General features: G+C 28.2%; 1 protein-coding gene across 1 annotated transcript in view; it reads right to left on the reverse strand.

Moving 5' to 3' along the window:
* LOC113386902 (voltage-dependent calcium channel type A subunit alpha-1) overlaps positions 1-19,202 on the reverse strand; it is a 155,835-nt gene that overhangs the window by 46,457 nt on the left and 90,176 nt on the right. Inside the window, 6 exon segments of the mRNA XM_026624658.1 lie at positions 443-663; positions 2,071-2,226; positions 4,328-4,428; positions 6,911-7,050; positions 9,524-9,656; positions 13,546-13,707. Coding sequence (XP_026480443.1) covers positions 443-663; positions 2,071-2,226; positions 4,328-4,428; positions 6,911-7,050; positions 9,524-9,656; positions 13,546-13,707 — 913 coding nt within the window.

Below are 19,202 nucleotides of genomic sequence, written 5' to 3' on the forward strand. Positions count from 1 at the left end.
AAAATTAATAAATCAATCAATAAATGAATGTAATAGTAAATTAATTTTTAAAAAATAAAAAAAAATTGAATGTAAGTTTAGTTTGCGACGAGTCGTCGCCGACACGATTTGCCGCCGGAGCGGCGGCATCCGAGCTTAACGGTAAAACATATCATGCCGCCGGAGCGGCGGCATCCGAGCGCAACGGTAAAATGACTATGCCGCCGAAGCGGCGGCATCCGAGTCGAAAGGGTTAAATCATTCAAATAAGTCTTAATGAGTATTCCAAATTCGTCATATTAAAGTCGTGTGCACTTGAAAACTCTACTCTACTCTACTCTAAATAAACATAACAAAACAAAATTTACCGCATCTATCGCCAGTGATTTTTTTCGCTGAATTTTGACTTTTCATATTGTACATACATTTAAAAACAATAACTCTCAATGTATAATAAACTTACCCAGTACAGTATGTTCGTCCAGCCCTCCATGGTGATGCATTGGAAGACCGTCAGCATGGCGAAACCGATGTTATCGAAAGACGTGATCCCGAAATTTGGCCCCGTCCATTGCTCTATGCACGTGGAATCGTTCTGGCAGGCGTGCGCTCCGGACGGCCTCAGTCTGTCGTCGTTCTCAGGATGGCACGGAGTTTCCGTTTCGCCGTCCTTTATTATTTTAGCTAAAAAAGGGAATAGATTATTATCACGATAACATATAGGTTCCTTTGGTGATCTTTCTTGGATTCAGTTTGCTAATTAATAATAACTTAAACCTAACTATTACCACCTATCATACCGTAAGATACGTATAGCATCAATTCCTATAAATATCTATAGATACTTATAAATATAGTATCACTTTATTATTATTATTTGCTTATAAACTTTCTATTTAACTATATAATGTACACCCTATAAATATTTTTTTACTCATGATAAACCTTACATTCTACTATTTATATTACATATTTTTACATTACGCCCTATATTCTGTTATCTTTATTACTATTATTATATATAATATCTCTACTATTATCTCTACTTATTTATTATCTATACCGGGGATTGAACCCGGGGCTTCCTTGTGGTAGCCACACAACTAAATCATTACTCTATTGGTTCCCCAACTATATGATACTATACAAAACATATTATATTATTTATTACGCGGTTTCTTTACTATTTAATTAGGTAACTAGTATTAAGGAGACGCGACGATACACGTAAAAAGACGACTGATCGTAGCGCCACGGTGGTCCAGTGGTTTAATTAGCTGACTATCAAGCAAAAGGCCCTGATTTGATCCTCGGTAGGGATGGAAAAGTTAGCATTCAAGAAAAATTATAGGTATAGGATAATAATATTAAGCGTCTGAGGTATAAAGGGTGTGATGGAAGTAAAGCGTGCCATATAGTTAGTTATAAGTTATAACAATATTGAATGTAATGTTTATGCCTATGTAAGCCTATACAAGTACACGTATACAAAGAAACTTATGATGTAGGGGTTATCGTATAAGAATGGCAAATTCTTTTTATAGATATTATTTCTTTTATAGTAATATTTATTACGACTTTAACTATATAAAATATTTCACACATACGAGTACATACTTATTCCAATTTTGGTCTCATTAAAATTAGCCTGATTTTAACTTAGGTAGTTATTTTAACCTGATTTTTTTATGAAAACAAACTTCTCCTTCGGTTAAAAATAATGATGCAATGAAAGCTTTGCCATGGGCTAAGATATTTTAGTAAACTGCTTATAATGCGGATTTCATACGAAAATACGTGTTAACAGCATTTTGCATAAACTTCCTGGCTTGATCAATGGGAGGTAAAATTTACCAGCTAATTGTTACGAAGGACTTTTTAAATTTGACTCAGTCCATTGTACTAAAATCTGATAAATTTTTATTATTAAACCACTTTTCTATGCCTCTCATCATATAATGTGTTACCAAATTCGTAAACCTATCAGATTTCCTGCAAAATCTACCCTCCCAAAAATGGATAATAAGATTATATATATATATATATATATATATATTATTTAATAATTTATTTATATATTTTAAGACTTACTGATATCGGATATGCTGTAACAGCTCTTGTGCAACGCGCCCGAGTAAAACTCAAGGCCGATAATGGCGAAAATAACAATAGCGAATAACACAAGCAATCCGATCTGCAGCAGAGGGGCCATTGCCTTAATAATGGACTTCAACACCACCTGGAGACCTAGATGTTGGGAGATAGGTATCAATAAGATATTCTAACTTTTTGTGAGATAAAGAGAATCACATTAAGTCTACTATGTTAACTACACTATATAGTAGTTCATTCATTAATTTATCTAATTCTATAACTAAATTTCTAATCTATAATTAAAACAAGTAGTATTATCTAATGTTAGATGAATATTATACTCCAAACTTTTAATGACATCAGTGTATTACAAATTGGCTGTATCTATTTTTTGATAGAGCAAGTAAATAAAAACTAGATTTTTATTTAAATTCACTATTTATAGCTTTGATGGCAGATTTTGTTCTAGCTATGTATAAAAACTGTATGCTATTATAAAATATCAGTTTAGTTCCATTTACATCAAACTTAGTACACATTTTCATAAATTAGAAATAACCAATGAGTGATTTTCCAATGGGTAGTAAATTATAGCTTTGTAAAGTCTGAGATTGATTACTGAATGTCTTCTAATTATAAGACAGATTTTTATTAAAACATAAATAATCAAAAGTATAAAGAGATCCAATTTAAAGTCTCCAATACATTTGTGACTGTACTAATTTTCTCGGTGCTTTTTGATCACCGTTTAAAAATTAACTCTAAAATGTTACACTTGTACAATATTTTCATTTTGTTATGAATTGAGTAATCTGTAGAAACAGACTAGTATTCATTTGCGTCGCAAATATTTAGATAAGTTGTTACTTTTAAAATTATATTTTCAAGGCGCGAGATTAGAAAAAGTTGTAACCACGTTTATATATCTCAAAACAAACCTTATATATTCAAAACTCTAAATTTAAGTCATAAATAATTTCTTAATAATCGGTATAAAAGATCGATTGAAACAGTAATTAATCAAATGTGATTTTAATAGTACACGTGTGCACAAAATATTAGAAACAAAAAAGATCATATTTTTGATTAGACGTTATTTAAAAAAAAGAATTGTATATTATATATAAATGAAAATAATAAATATAAATATACATAAAAATAAAAAACATAAATGTACATAAAAATAATAATTATAAATATAAATATAAATATAAGTATACAAAAAATATTAAATATAAATATATATATATATATATATATATATATATATATAATAAACATAAATGTACATAAAAATAATGAATATAAATATAAATATAAATATAAATATAAATATAAATATAAATATAAATATAAGTATACATAAAAATATTAAATATAAATATATATATGTATATATATAAAAATAAATAATTAATATAAATATACATAAAAATAATAAATATAAATATACATAAAAATAATAAATATATTTATACATAAAAATAGTAAATATAAGCATATAAATATAGATATAAATATGTATATTCTGCATAGATATTATCTATGAAGAATATACAGTTATTTTTTTAAAATAATGTCTAATCAAAAACATAATCTTTTTTTTTGGTTTTAATATTTTCAAAGCATCAAGTCCAACTACATATTATGTCATTGAACTTGATGCTCTAAGACGTAACTATTTTATTTTTAATAATTGATAAGAAATATGAAAACAAATTTACATATCTAATACCAAAGAAAAATTTTATAATTTGAACATTTGTTTAGTTATTTTTAATTATCAATCAAATGAATTTATTGTAGAAAATATTAGTTTAATTACTTTTATTTTTCACAAGTTTGGTAAATTAGAATATAAAGTAAGAAGATTTAAAATAATTTTTACTGAAAACGTGATAAAATATAAGATATTGAGAGGAATATTAAGAAAAGTGAGATACATCAGCTTCACAAAAATTGAAATACGATCAAGTTTTAAATCACTCCTAGTTAATAGTATTAAAATACTCAAAGAGGATTAAAAATATGGTCGATATGCCTTGTGCGAGAAATATTGCCAAAAGGATACAATATACACGTAAGGTATGCACATAAGTTATTAATATATTAAACGTATACTTTAAAAACCTTCATTAACTTTTTTGTCTGAATTCGTGAAATATTTTATTATATTCCTAATAAAATATAATTAATTTTTACTTACGTTATTTTCAATTACACAAAAACTATTCAATTGTCTAATTGTACTCACTCGGTATACCGGACACGAGTTTCAGTGGCCGAAGCACCCGGATGGCCCGCAACGTCCGCAGATCGACTTTTTCGTGAGTGTCCACGAACTGCGTGACGAACCTGCGGGTCAAAAACAAGCGCGTCTACGCTACAGAAACGGCCACTACTCGATATCGACTTCTAATTATTCTACATATACAACTACATTATATTTATAATAAATATTCGGGAATAAATACATAATATGTTAATATGATCCTATGAACTAAAGCACTACATAGTATTATTTTTATGTAAACTAAAATTTCTATGGACAATTTTTACCTAATAATATATATCTGCAAATAAAATTTGATGTCAATAGATTAGTAGATATAATATGTTTATACTAAATCGTAAATTATATCTGATGTGTATATTATGTAATATCTTTGTGATGTTGCTCACATATATTGGGGTGATGAATTGAGTGAATTGAAAGCCAAGGCACAGGACATAAAATGCAAAACCAGAAATTTTAAAAGTACAGTAATAAAGTTTAAAAATAAAAGAAAGAACAATTATAAAAATTGTGGTTCACACCATGAACCTATTTTTGAATGCGCGCGAAAGTATACTCTTAATAGTATCTATAGCATCTATCATACTCACTGAAATTTAAAATTTTTGAAATAATCATTGGAATATTTCAAGAAAGATAAGATATTCGCAAGCATTGAATGCAATACATTCTTACGCATTTGAAATAAGTCAAAACTTGCGATAAATATACGTGAAGAACAAAATATTTTATATAGATTCTGTGCAAATTAATTCAATACTCATATTTATTATTAACCTACAATATTATGAAACTGAAATTATTTAATAATTCAGTAGAATCCGATTAATGACCGACATGATTTTACATGATGTGGCGAAGTCTACGAAAGCATTTGCTATGTCTTTTGTGCACAATAGCACCAGGGACTGTTTTTACAATAAAATTATGTAAAGAAATCAATCAAAAATTACTGATTACTTACATTAAAAAAACACATTTGTATGTTTATGGGTAGGGTAGACGAATTATTAATGGTTCACCACGGATATATTTTTGTTAAATTTAATAACTAAAATCGTCGTTGCGCGAGTTTGTATTATGTATGATATATAAATACACTACATCTAATATTTACAGCAATAAATTATTAATATTGAGCTGATCTAGAAGAAATTATTATTATTGGCACTAATGAGCCAATTCTGGCGTAAACTCGACCAATATTATGGTAATGCCATGTTCAAATCTCATACAAAATCCTACTAAATACTGTCAAAATGCTATGTGGTTGCTGTGCAGTCAGTTGTTTTAGATAGAAAATCAAACTTAGAAAACGCACAAACGTCAAACAAATAATTTTATCATAAGAGCATCTTTGTGATGTGGCATAATAACAAATGAGTAAATTTAGATTTAATGTGTAAAACACCTAACTGCACAACAAATACATAGCATTTTGACAGTTTTCAGTACCACTTTATATGCAAATCGCTACGTAACATAGCCTTGCCATAACATTGGTCCATTTTACGACAGAATCGACCCCTAAATTTATAATATTTTATTCTACATTATAAAACATACGTTTATATAAGAAATACTATAAAAATATTATGTTATCCACTAGAAAACTATGTTAAATAATTCTAGATATCTAAATTGAACATGAAGCTAAAATGTATGTTCAACTTTATCTTCAAGTGTACAATATTCACTATCAGTTGGGCCAGCCAATTTACCTAAGTTAATATCAACTAAAGAGATTCATAATTATCAAGTTAGTCTAAAAGGAGCATCTTCCTGCTGACGAAAGTCCTACAATTTACAGCTACTACGAAGTCTCCGCTAATTGAATAAGTCAGCTATTCCTCAGCATATGAATATAGTTTAGGAGAATCCACTACAGAGAACAATGTATATGTTATTAATAAGGATCGCACAATCTTACTTGGTATGCGGGAAACTAATTTGAGGGGGCGCAGCACACGGAAAGATCTCAGCATCCTCAGGTCCACTTCGACGTTGCTCTCGAAAAATATTGTCATCGATCTAATCACCAGAATTATATACCGTCTACATAGCATTTCACATATTACATGGTGATCACATTCATTCTTCACCCATAAAAGAATTTAGAAAATTATTATATTCATTGACGCCAAAATTGCACAAAAAATCAAACAAACATGTACTTTTCCTTATGCCAAACAACAACAATATGAACTGAATGGGACCACGCCTTACAAAATTTCCATACAAAACATTGATTGAATTGCGCTCTATCTAAAAGACAATATTAAGAGCTAAAACTTTCAGAGAATTGTTTTTTATCAATCTGGAACCATTTGAGCCCTTGGGAGCAAGGAAATTCGAAAATTTCCATATTGAACACAATTTTTCTTACTTAAGCCATAACCTATTTCTGTTTCAAAAAGAAGCATAAGTTTAACAATTCATTCAACATTCACCCTCACTTTACAACATTTTGCTATGAATATTTCATTTTCATATGATGATTAAAAATAGAATTGCTACAGAATAATGCAAAAGTAAACTTACCCTGTTACTACAACGAAGAAATCCATAATGTTCCAAATGTTTCTAAGATATGAACCCTTGTGTAAAACAAAACCTAACGCTAATATTTTCAAAGATGCTTCTACGAAGAAAATTCCTAAAAAGTATACTTCTGTCTTTTCCTGAAAATAAGAAAAAATATTAATAGCAATAGATATTTAATTATGACATTTTTATAGTTTTCCGATACAAATGGTTTTTCAAAATTTCAGTTACTTTAAATAGTTTAAAATATCAAATATTATGATTTCTCAATATTACAATTCCAATTGACACTAACGTTATACCAAGTAAATTAAGGTCATTTTTTTAGAAATTAAAGGCAAAAAAGATATCTAAGCTTACTTTATAAATTATGTTAATCAATATCAAGTATAATAAAAGAATGTTTAAATAAAATATTATTTGATTATAAGAAATATAATATAATTCATCTATTTATCATGCTCCAACATGCTCATCCATTAAAATATTGATAATTATATGACTAGTCGAACTTTTCTTTGTAAAAATATTATGCAAGTCCTGTGCAGTATTTTAATCTTCATTATTATCAAAAATATAATATAATAAATACATTTTTGTCACCACATTTTTTAATGAAAGTGATAACCAATTCTTATATATCTGACATTGGATTATTACAGATTATAATTATTTATTAAATTGAATTATTTTTATTAAATTAAATTAAAATAATAATTAGATATTTTTAAATAAGTTACTATGTTCAGCACCATTATATACATTTCTTAACAATGTTATACATGGAAATATATTTTTAAAACAATATACTACCATATACCATAAAAATCACTAAGACTTTTTATTCCGTTTAACACTTAAGATTTAGATTTTATAATAATTGGTACTTATAAAATTTATCCAATGTCATTCATAATTTTGTAGCAAAATTGAATTAATTTACCTATAATAATTTTTGTTGATATTAAAATATTACGTTATGAAACAAATTGTAAAAGCAAGTATGATAAAAAACGACAGTTGTTCCGAAGTTATTTGAGTTTATGTTTGAAAATGGAAATACAATGCAATCTAGTAAAAATTTTGTTACACAGTTCAAGAACCATTGCATACAAAGATTAGCTTCATTTCATATAAAAATATATATTCATATAGCGAACTGCTAATTTAATAACATTTATAAGAATATGACTATTAAAATTGTATTAAATAAATATTCATATCAAATTCTTTTCCCAAGATTAAAAATAAAATTGATACAATTAATATAGGTTATGTGAATCACGTGCTTATGAGTAAATAAAATTCAAAGCTTTAAATTTGTTTTGTACAGAAATTTTTAATTAACGACTTATATTAAGTAACGCTTTGAAATTCCATGTTTTTTAATTAGAGTTATTGCTACAGCTGGCTATCAACATCAAGTAACACTGTGTGATTTATAGTTTGAATAATAAAAAATAAAGGGTAGCAGATCCATTAAAGTAATTTCGTGTAGATAATATACAAAACTAAAAAAGTTTGAGAATTGTGATCTTCCTTTTCTCCTTTTTTGTCACAATTATGACATAATTTTTATATTCATTTAGAACTTATTATTTTACGTTTACAAAATCAGATACAATAATGGGTAAACTACGGGTAAATATTCTAACAAAGTTATATACATATTTATATTTATTGAAATATATGTTTTTAAAATGACAAAAAATAATGGAACATTGTGTTATTTAAGCATGTGTTTTTCTTGTTATATTTTCAAAAATAATTTTTTGTGAAGGTATAATAAATTTATTCACAAAGGCAGAAAATAAATTCATTTTGAGTTGATTAAAAAATGTATAAATATATAATAAATAAAATATATTTATTTTTGTTTGTTAATTATCAATAGTTCCTGAAGAAGAGAAAATCCCATATCCCCAAACCGTAGGATAAAGTGATTTAAAATGAAATCAATATTTTTTGAAAATTAAAAGGAAGATTTTAGCTCAGCAAATTAAAACCATTTATATATTCATTTGAAGCACGTTGTGTTTATATCAAAATAATTAACTACTATCATTATCATTTAGTTTAAATTGTCATACTTCTGTACATTTTTTCCAAAATTTTATTCATTTTATAAAATAAATCCACCATCTTCTGCTTTTATTAAACATATTGTTTGCTTAAATCTTATCAAGATCATGTTCCTTGACAGATGTCCTGAAGATGAAACGTACCTAGTTCCCAAACGTGGACAGTAAATAAAAAAGAAACGTTTTTTTAAACTTTTTTGTTTGTTATTACTTTTTGGATTCTTTGTTCAAAGCTCTACAAAATAAAATAGTTAACATATACAACGGATTTATACTCGCTTTATTCATTTTATTAATTATTAATGATATCGATCCTGCCCTAGGGCAGTACCACTCTTTATTAATTATATCATTCACACAAAAAGCTTTACCACCCTTTATTAATTATATCATTCATAAAAAACGCTTTGATTTTTTTCAAAATTTGAAATTTAATAGTTTCAAAAAACTTTTGGGATAATCGATCGTACTTTTTGCAATTATTGTATAAATAAATAATGTATTAGTAAGAGTGGTGTTAGAAATTTACCAGTTTCTGTGCGAGTACTGTCTTGTCCGAGTACGGCAGATGCTCCTCCAGCGCGAGTACGAAGCAGTTGGCGATGATTGTCATTAGCACCGCGTACTCGAACGGCGGCCATTCGATTATGAACCGCGTATACCTAGAAATAATAATAACAAAGTCAGAATTAAAATATATATAGAGAAAAAATATAAATTTTTCAACAAAATACACAACTTGATACAAGGCTTGTATAGCATGGAGACATTATCAATCCGTGGATACATTTTTTTTTTATTTAATGGTAATGTTTTTACATTATATTGCATTTTTTTAAATTTACTTTATTTGCTTCTTTAATGAGTAGTTTCTGTCAATGAATACAAATTAGAGTTGCTTATTCTGAGTCTTCTCTTGACTGTAACAAAATAGTAAAAGCTTTTCTGTATGCGCATGAAAATTTAGCCTTTGAATATAGTAGAAGGTAGCAAGAGGGTAGATTGACATGCTACAGTTTTAAATTTATATTTACTTTTTCCATTCAAAATCTACATTTTTTTTAGTTTGTAAAATCATATAGTAATATTAATTCCCACCAATTTTGGTTGAATTGAAAGCTTTTAGCTTTCCGATTTGGGGGATTGAAATCTGTTAGTTTCACTTTTTTTTAAGATTAACCTATTATCGCGACTATGATTCAAAAATATCGTTTTCTGTTGGCTTTTGCTTGAAAATCTACAATTTTTTAGTTATATTGGAATAAAACAGCGATATTGTAGTGAATAAGGTATGAATTAAAGAAATGCTCGTAATATGCTTTGAGAAATATCATTTCTTCAAGGGTATTTTAATAGAAATCATGAGTTGAACACAATTATAACTTCATATTTTAATTAAATTATAAAAAACTATAATTTCTAATACATAAAATAATGTAATAATCGATAATCGATAATCTATATAAATCAACAACTACAAAATCTATAAAAGATCTAGCAGAAATATAAGAATTTATAATATAGATTTTTATATGAATCTAGAATCTTTTTCAGTAATCTATAGAAATTATATATTACCCTAGGCAATTGATAATTAGAGAAAAGTATAGAAATCCCAAGAACTTAGTTTGAATTGGTACTAATTAACAAATAGTTTAAATAAATCTTAAGGAACTAAATTATGACGTTAAAAACAACATCTAAATTTTGATCCCAGATTGAAACTGTATACATCTAAATATATGTTAAGATCAGTAAACTCTGATCCTAATTCATGCTAGAGGCTAGATCGGGGCCAAAAGGTCTCTGGGTATAAAAGTCCACCGATATCTCAAAACCAAGTAAAGTTAGGATTTTTTAACAAGAATGTTTGAAAGTAGGGGAAAAAACATTTATAACCAACCATCATCTTGATTCTTACGATGTCATTATCGCGAGATAAATAGCAATGATTGAAAATCCATAATAAGTGTTTTCTGTCGTCAGTTTTTTTAGGTTGGGAGCTCTTGTATAGTACACGAGACATTAACATAATAGTTATATCTACATTATTTAAATGTTTTATAAGATGAGTTAAATACAACAGTTTAATTTATATTTTTCCTATAAAAGCCTAAATATGGGTGGGGTAAAAAAGACCATTTGAGCCTTTACCATGGCAAATTTGTGTAAAATACAAAATAATAACTATAAAAGTATATTATTTCAAGAAAAGCTATTCTACAAGATATTCGTTAAATAAATAGTTATTCCAACTCTGCTGATGAATAAATCCAAGTGAAAATACATTGTTCACTTGTTGATCTATAACAATTTTGACAAACAACTACAAATCTAACTATGACAAACAAACAACTACAATCTTGAGCATTTACACCGAATTGATATTAAAAATGCAAATTATTACAAAATAATCAAAAATTATCATCTATCACAGTTCATACGGGCTCATCATATTTGCAAATCAGATCACGAATTTATCGCGCGATTAGTTCCATAAAGCGCGCGATGTTGAAAGCTCAAAATCTCCCCAAGAGCTTTTGCATCGCCATTCCCAGTAGAACGAGTATATGTAGTATGAGCGCAGGCGACGGAACGCCAGAAATGCCAAAGTATTCGACAATGCGGGAATTCGGAATACGTTTTGAAATTTATATATATACATAATTTGGAAATAGGAGTATATTAAAATACCTCGAAGGGGTTACTAGAAACTACGAATTAATTACTGAAATGATTTTTATAAAAAATACAGATTTGGTATAAAAATATTATTCACTATTCAGATATAAAGCAAGATCTTAAATATTAGATCTTATAGTACTAATATTTAATTCCAGGGTATAAATTAGAGATAGACTTTTATTATATCCAAAGCCGGATTTGTTAGAATTTGACTCCGCTTCAGAGAGGAGTTATAACCACTTAACAACTCCACATCTCCGACAACTTTGAAACATAATACTTGACACATATGTATTCTCTAGTGTGTTGTTAACATATCTAAGCATTTAAGACTTTGGACATAGTTTACAAATAGTTCAAACACTTTTGTTAATTTCTTTATAATACTTATTTTATTATTTCATTATAATTATTATTTTATGCATTTCAACATGAAAATACAAAATGAAAATATAAAATAGCATTATTTTGTGACATTATATACCTGGAAAGTCCTAAAACGGGCTGTGAGACGAGAAAAAGACCACTCCTTTCGACCCAAATCTTGTATCGAAGTGATAACTCCGGAGTGAGTTACCCATCTCTAGTATAAATATTTAGTATACTTTTCATTAAATTTATTTATCAGCTTTATTATAAAGCTCGACTATGATATGAGCCTCATAAATTTTCGAATGTAAAGCACCACCCCCACTTATTGTTAAACCAATAACATAGCATTATCTTGTGCAGCAATAAATCTTAATATATTTTAAAACTGCGTGTAAGTGTCATTAATCTACTTTTTGTATTAACGAAGCAATGGTCAATGATTTGGCCAAAATTTACAAGATAACAGTACAAATAACACGAGATTTCTTACTGAAGAAATTGAACTAAAGCACATTTACAGTTAGAGGATAACCTCATAGAACTTCAAGGTTCTGATTGTTTATATATTCAATAAAAATAATTATGAGTTCAATCCTAATTGGAATGGTTAGAATTTATAAATTTATTTATATAATAAATATCAGTATTATGTATTTTAAAAGGATGCATTCATCGTGGATAACACATTTATAAGCTTAAACATCGCAGGAGTAATTGTAACTGTGCAATATGCTTACTTATTATAAATTTCTATATATATTTGGGTTGATATTACTTATATGGAAATCTTTGTCTAAAGTATGAACTGCCTTTCAGTTTTAAATCCCAATCCAGTGAATTCTGATATCTAATCTACCGTTTTAATCCTTAATCGTAAATAATAAGAACCTTTCCTAACATGGGCAGTAAGAACTTCAATGAAACTTCAAGCAAAGGTTTGATTTATCAAACAATTAAAACTTAAATATCGGATACGAACTAGTAAAAAATGCAAATTAACCAAATTCTACTCATTCTACTCATTATACTCAGTTAATAATACAGCTTTGCACATTAGCAATATTTTTTATTAAAAGACTTTGTATCTATCGACTATCTTATTTAGATTATTTAAAATATTACCTTGCAATTGTACGAAAATTTAATACAAAATATTTTATTCGCGATGGAAAATAAAATATGTGGCTAGAAAGAGTATAGAGGAGTGCAAAAAACAATATCCCAAACTTTGCAAAAAGAAAGAATTAGTATTATAATTTACAGTAATATTACGATCATAATTTTCGCCAACTCGTTTTATGCAAATGTTCATAAATTAGACGTTAATTTTAATTAAAAATCATCTTGTACTCTATTTTTAATAGATTTATTCAAATCTAGATTTAATTATTGAAACGCTGCTTTTAACTTGCTGCAAATACCTACATCCACATTGTAAATTTGCTTTATAAAGCTGTTTTTTCTAAATTCTTTAAATTGATATAGATCATTTACCTTCGTATAGGGTTCTCCTCGGACAGCAAGAAGAGGGAGCTGGGCCCCCCTCTCGCGGCCGCGCCCCCCTGGTGATGCTGGTGTCCCCCCATTCTATCAGCTGCGCCCGCACCGGCTGCGCCCTGGCCCCCGGCTAAGGCAGCCTCCTGTGCAGCGGCCAACCTGGACAATCAAATAGAATTAATTTCTCAAAGAAATAATAAACCTAAAGGATAGAAAAATAAACTTCATATTATCATTTTCAACATCTTCATTATTTTATTATTCTTGATATTTATTTGATTTGATTTACTTGATTACTTTTATATTTGATTTAAATATTAAAATAATAGTCTGGAAGGATGATTGAAAAGATTTTAGATGCAGATTTCAATTGTGTACTATTCTTAATTGATACTATTTTTTACGGATTGATTATGGAAGAGGACAATTACACAGCAAGAATTTTTAATTTAATTCAAAATATATAAATCAATAATTATAAATGTGTACATAACACATCCAATTTCGTTCGGATTTCTACCCATATAATAGGTATATCATCCCTCATATCTGTTCTATCAATCCAATAACAAGTGTTTTAAATATAAAAGGTGTGATACAATTGTGTGGTTACAATTTAATAAAAAAGGAGGAAAGAAAATTTTTCCAAAAAAAACCACATAACAAAACAAAAGATTTATTCGCTCGGAAGAAAAATCAGTGAGGAGCCAAGTATCATCTGCTGCTATGGTCGATCAGGATATATATACAGCAAGATAAATCTTTAATTCATATATAAAAAATTCATAGTTGGTGATTTATGAATTATTATCTCTCAATACTGATTGAGAGATAATATTGTATTAAAAATCCATTGACTCGATTTTTTTACCCCCACCCATAAGCAACCAAAAATCATTTAGTTCTTATGATCTGTATCATATAATATAAATAAAAGCTCAGGGTTAATTTATATACTACTTCAAAATAACAAATTACAAGGTTTTAAATGTTTATCTTATATAGATATAGAATTTGTTTTATTATATTAGGGAGGAAACTGTTAAGTTAAAAGTAAGCACGGTATACTAATAAATACTTATAAAAGTGCTTTTCAGCTAAAGTGGTTTCAATTGAATTTTTAGGTATTCTGACGTACTCCAAATGCAAAATACATTGTTATTGGATAGTAAGTAGGTTAGATGCCCATAAGTAAAAAGAGTTTTTGTGTTCATTTGGCATTCATCGAATGATGGAAAATCAAAAGGAAATTTTGTGTCATAGTTTATAATTTCAGATTTTTTCAATTCTACAAAAGTTAAGAGACAATTTAAATTCACGAAAAGTTACGAGATGTTTATGGTGACAAAGCTTCATCAATCCATAGTATCAAAATTGGTCTACCGAATTTTGTTCAAGTGATCTTTCACTTGAAGATGAATATCGCTTCGGTCATCCAGTTGGAGTTGATTAAAAAGGATTTGTTGGGTGATTAAAAAGGATTTGTTCATTATGAACTATTATTACTGATGCTTAAATTAAACAACTAACAAAATTAATGAAGTTGAAAAGGTGTTGTCTAACTTGGCAAATGATAATGGTGATTTACCCCATTGCCAATAATGACCACATTTTTTTTAAATTTATTCGAATGGATCTATTAATCTTATACATCTCAGACAGACGGAATTTTCTGGTATGAAAGATCATACAAAACATCTATACAACAGAATAGTATGTATCGAGATTTTCTTTGTAATATTGTTTTAACTTAATTTCAAATTTATTGGTCTTTTATTTACTGGTCATTTTAATTTCTTTCAAAGCTCTTTCAAAGAATAATTTCTTTACACTCCATATAGTGTTCCGCAGGGTATTATTTGTTCATGTTTGTTTTAGATGAAAATTTTTCTGTTGTCTAGTATTGTACTCATGTATTTCCTTATTTTTTGTCATTACACACATATATTGCCAAAAATTATTAGAGTTTTATGAGGTTGTTTTGCCACAGCTTTAGTACACATTGGAGACATTGTTCATTAACTACTTCTTGTAGCATCAAAGGGCTTATATAAATCAAGCCGTTTTAAAGTAAAGATGGATTTAAGCATTTTTTCAAAAGCGATTTAGAAAAATCGCTAATTAGATTAGATGTATTAGATGTATTAGATATACAATTCACAATTTTACAATTAGATAACAAAACAACCAAATATAAAATACAAATAAAGGAGTGCTAAACTAATTCAATTTTATGTCTTGATTTTAACAAACTTGATATTACGTCTTCGTTTAGAGCATCTTCAAAAGTTGAGGTCCTATATATCCATTAATTTGCTGAAATTATTAAAAAGTTTAGAAGCTTTTCTGAAAAAAAGCAGTATCACAGACGAAGAAAACTATTTCACAGCTAAGTAATACTCAGTTATAGCCAAAAATCGCTGTATTTGTAAGATATCACATATAATTAGTAACAATAGATATTTATAATATGAAGGGGATGGTACCACTGTATTTTTTTAAGTCAAAATTAATATATTCAGAAATGTCATAAAAACTGTTGGCTTTTAGTAAATTAATAAAAACGTTGTGGAATTTATGATTGCTTAGTTGACGCATTTGTAAAGGTAATAAATTGAACAGTTGAATACCAAAACCATTAATTGAATTAAAAGTAGTATTAGGCTTAAAAGTCGATCCTTTGATAGTTCTATTTCTTGTGACATAGTGGGAATTAAACATGGAAGATAAATTAAAGTACTGAGGATTATTTTTTTATAAAGAGAAGTGTAATAAGTAGGAATAGGTTAGGAACAGTAAGAATATTATGCTTCTGAAAAATATTTCTACAACTTGTCATCGAGTTAAGAGAGAACATGATTCTTAGCGCTCTCTTCTGAAGTTTGAAAACATGTTTTAAGGATGCTGAAAAACCCCAAAATTGAATGCCGTAGACCAAATACGAGTAGAAGTTGGAGTAATAGATAAAAAGAAGACAATTTAAATATATATATATATATATATCCACGTATATAAACACATATATCTTTCTTCATTATACAAAATATTTTATACTCTAATTTTTAAAAGAATAGCAAGAAGTAATTTATAACTTGTTCAATCACAATCATGATGTTTGTGACAAAGTTGTAAACTATCGCAAAATCCGTAGCATCCACATTGTAGCCTCATAACTTATATTTGAACAAAACAGCCAATAACAAACGCCTTAGCAAGTAATATATTTCAGTATAAAAGCAAACAGCGTGTCACCTTCCGCCGTTCGGCCTTACATGACACCCACTCTACTGTAAAACTGTCCCACACGTGAACGCGACTCTTCCACTCACTGCAAGATTAGTGACCTCGTAATATTGCACTGCCATAACGCCTTTGTGCACTGCACCATGCTATGCACGACACGTAAGTACACATAAGTATGTTTCTAATAATATCTTATTACATTACTATTATGTTTTCAAAGCCAAATGGGTAGCACATTGTATATTATCTATGTGCCAGTATTGGGTATGTCGCCAATAACTCATTGGATTCTTGCATAATTACTAATTACCACAGCCAATATTAGTGGGATACACCATTTGGAATACATCTAACATTATATCTTATACATGTGCCAGTATTGGGTCTGTCGCCAATAGCTCATTCGATTCTTGCATAATTACTAATTACTACAGCCAATATTAGTGGAATACACCATTTGGAATACATCTAACGTCATATCTTATATATGTGCCAGTGTTGGATCTGTCGCCTATTGCTTATTAGATGTAATTACTATAGAATCACTATAGATTCTTATGTAATACGATATTAGTGAGATGTACCACTTGGAATACACCTAATATCATAACTTATATATGTGCCAGTATTAGGTCCGTCGCCAATCACTTTTCCTTTTTCATTCCTACGTATTTACTATAGCCAAAGATAATGGAATACACCACTTGGAATACATCTAAGGGGGCGTCCATTAATCACGTGAGAGAGTTTTTAAGGATTTTTGTACCACCCTCCCCATTGGTGATACGTAGTGATATCAAAATTACCCCCCCCCTCTCCCTCACCAAACATTACGTGTATTTTTAGTTACGTGAAAAATCTAAAATATATTTTTTTTGAAAATGTTTGAATTTTTTTAAAAACATCAGCTACAGAATAAATGCACGTGATATTTTATCATACCATTCCGTCCCTCACTTGATATTTTGTGATATTTTGTCAAACCCCCCTTTCCCATAAACTCTCACGTGATTAATGGAACCCCCTAACATTATATCCTATATATGTACCATCGATTGGGTCTGTCGCCAATAGCTTATTGGATTCTTGCCGAATATAAATGAAATGCACCAGTTGGAATACATCTAACATCATATCTTAAAGGTTTCCAACCCAAAGATAGTAGAATATATCACTTGGAATATACCTAACATTATATCCTGTATATGTGCCAGGATTGGGTCGGTCGCCAATAGCTATGGAATACACCACTTGGAATGCATCTATCCTTATCAGTTAAATATATTTTATATCTGAATATTTTCAGAATTTTTTGTTTGCAATTGAAACATACTTTTGCAGCTAACTCACTCAAAATAAATTTGAATAAATATTCAAAGATTCGATGACTTATATCAAACTATTATGCTCAAAGTTATTTTGTTTGCTTCATTTGTATACGTGCATAAATTTTGTATGCATATTCGGCAAATAAACAACGGATTGTTTTTGTCTTAAAACTATATATACCAAAACCATAGCAATATATCTTATAAAAGATAAAAATTACTTAACAAATACACCAAAAATAAAAATGAATTAGTTCCTTAATCCAAAAAGTCCTACATTGATTATTTTGAAAACTTTAAAACTTATTTGTATTTTCCAAGTCTTCTTAGGAACAAATATCGCAAGACAATTGTAAATTTTACATACGGATATACAGATTTTGACACAAAATTTAATATTTAAATAAATATATGAAATTTAAATAATAATAGAAATAGTACATTTTAAATATATTGTAGACAAATCACCCAGACATGCGTTCATATAAAGTATGATAAATGATGAGATAATTTTTGGATGTGAGAATAACTCTACAGAAAATTAATTACTATTTGATTACTTCATATATAATTTTATTAATTGTATAGGCAATATATACATTGCTAAATTATTTGCATTTCATTAAACAACAATTAGGGTAAATACAGATAAAATGGTATATATTATTTAGTAGTAATGGTATACCTTATTTAAAAATTGACTAGTTTTATTAACGTTTTTGCGACTGTATAATATGAAGAAAGCCATGTCAGATGTTGATATTTGTGAATATTTAAATTGAAATCAATTAACTTATACCAATACTAGTGATTTCGAGTAATTTAATTGTAATAGCCAGGTATTTGGAAGAATTTTGATTAATTATTCATTTTGTTCAATTTCGGTCATACAATAGATAAACTGTCATAGTATATTTGGCATTACAGGACCAATAAAAAAATTAGCATCTGTGAAAGATGATTGTCATTTAACTTCTACTCAAAATACACAAGAAATAATTGCAGAAAACAGACCAAAAAACCCACCAATAAAAAGACGAGAATTGCATTTGTTGCAAAACTCTTTTTTCCCATTTTGAGCCA

Source organism: Ctenocephalides felis, unplaced genomic scaffold (genome assembly GCF_003426905.1).
Source record: "Ctenocephalides felis isolate EL2017-DRISC unplaced genomic scaffold, ASM342690v1 CF-g0.4_SCAFFOLD_03571, whole genome shotgun sequence".
Taxonomy (NCBI): Eukaryota; Metazoa; Arthropoda; class Insecta; order Siphonaptera; family Pulicidae; genus Ctenocephalides; species Ctenocephalides felis.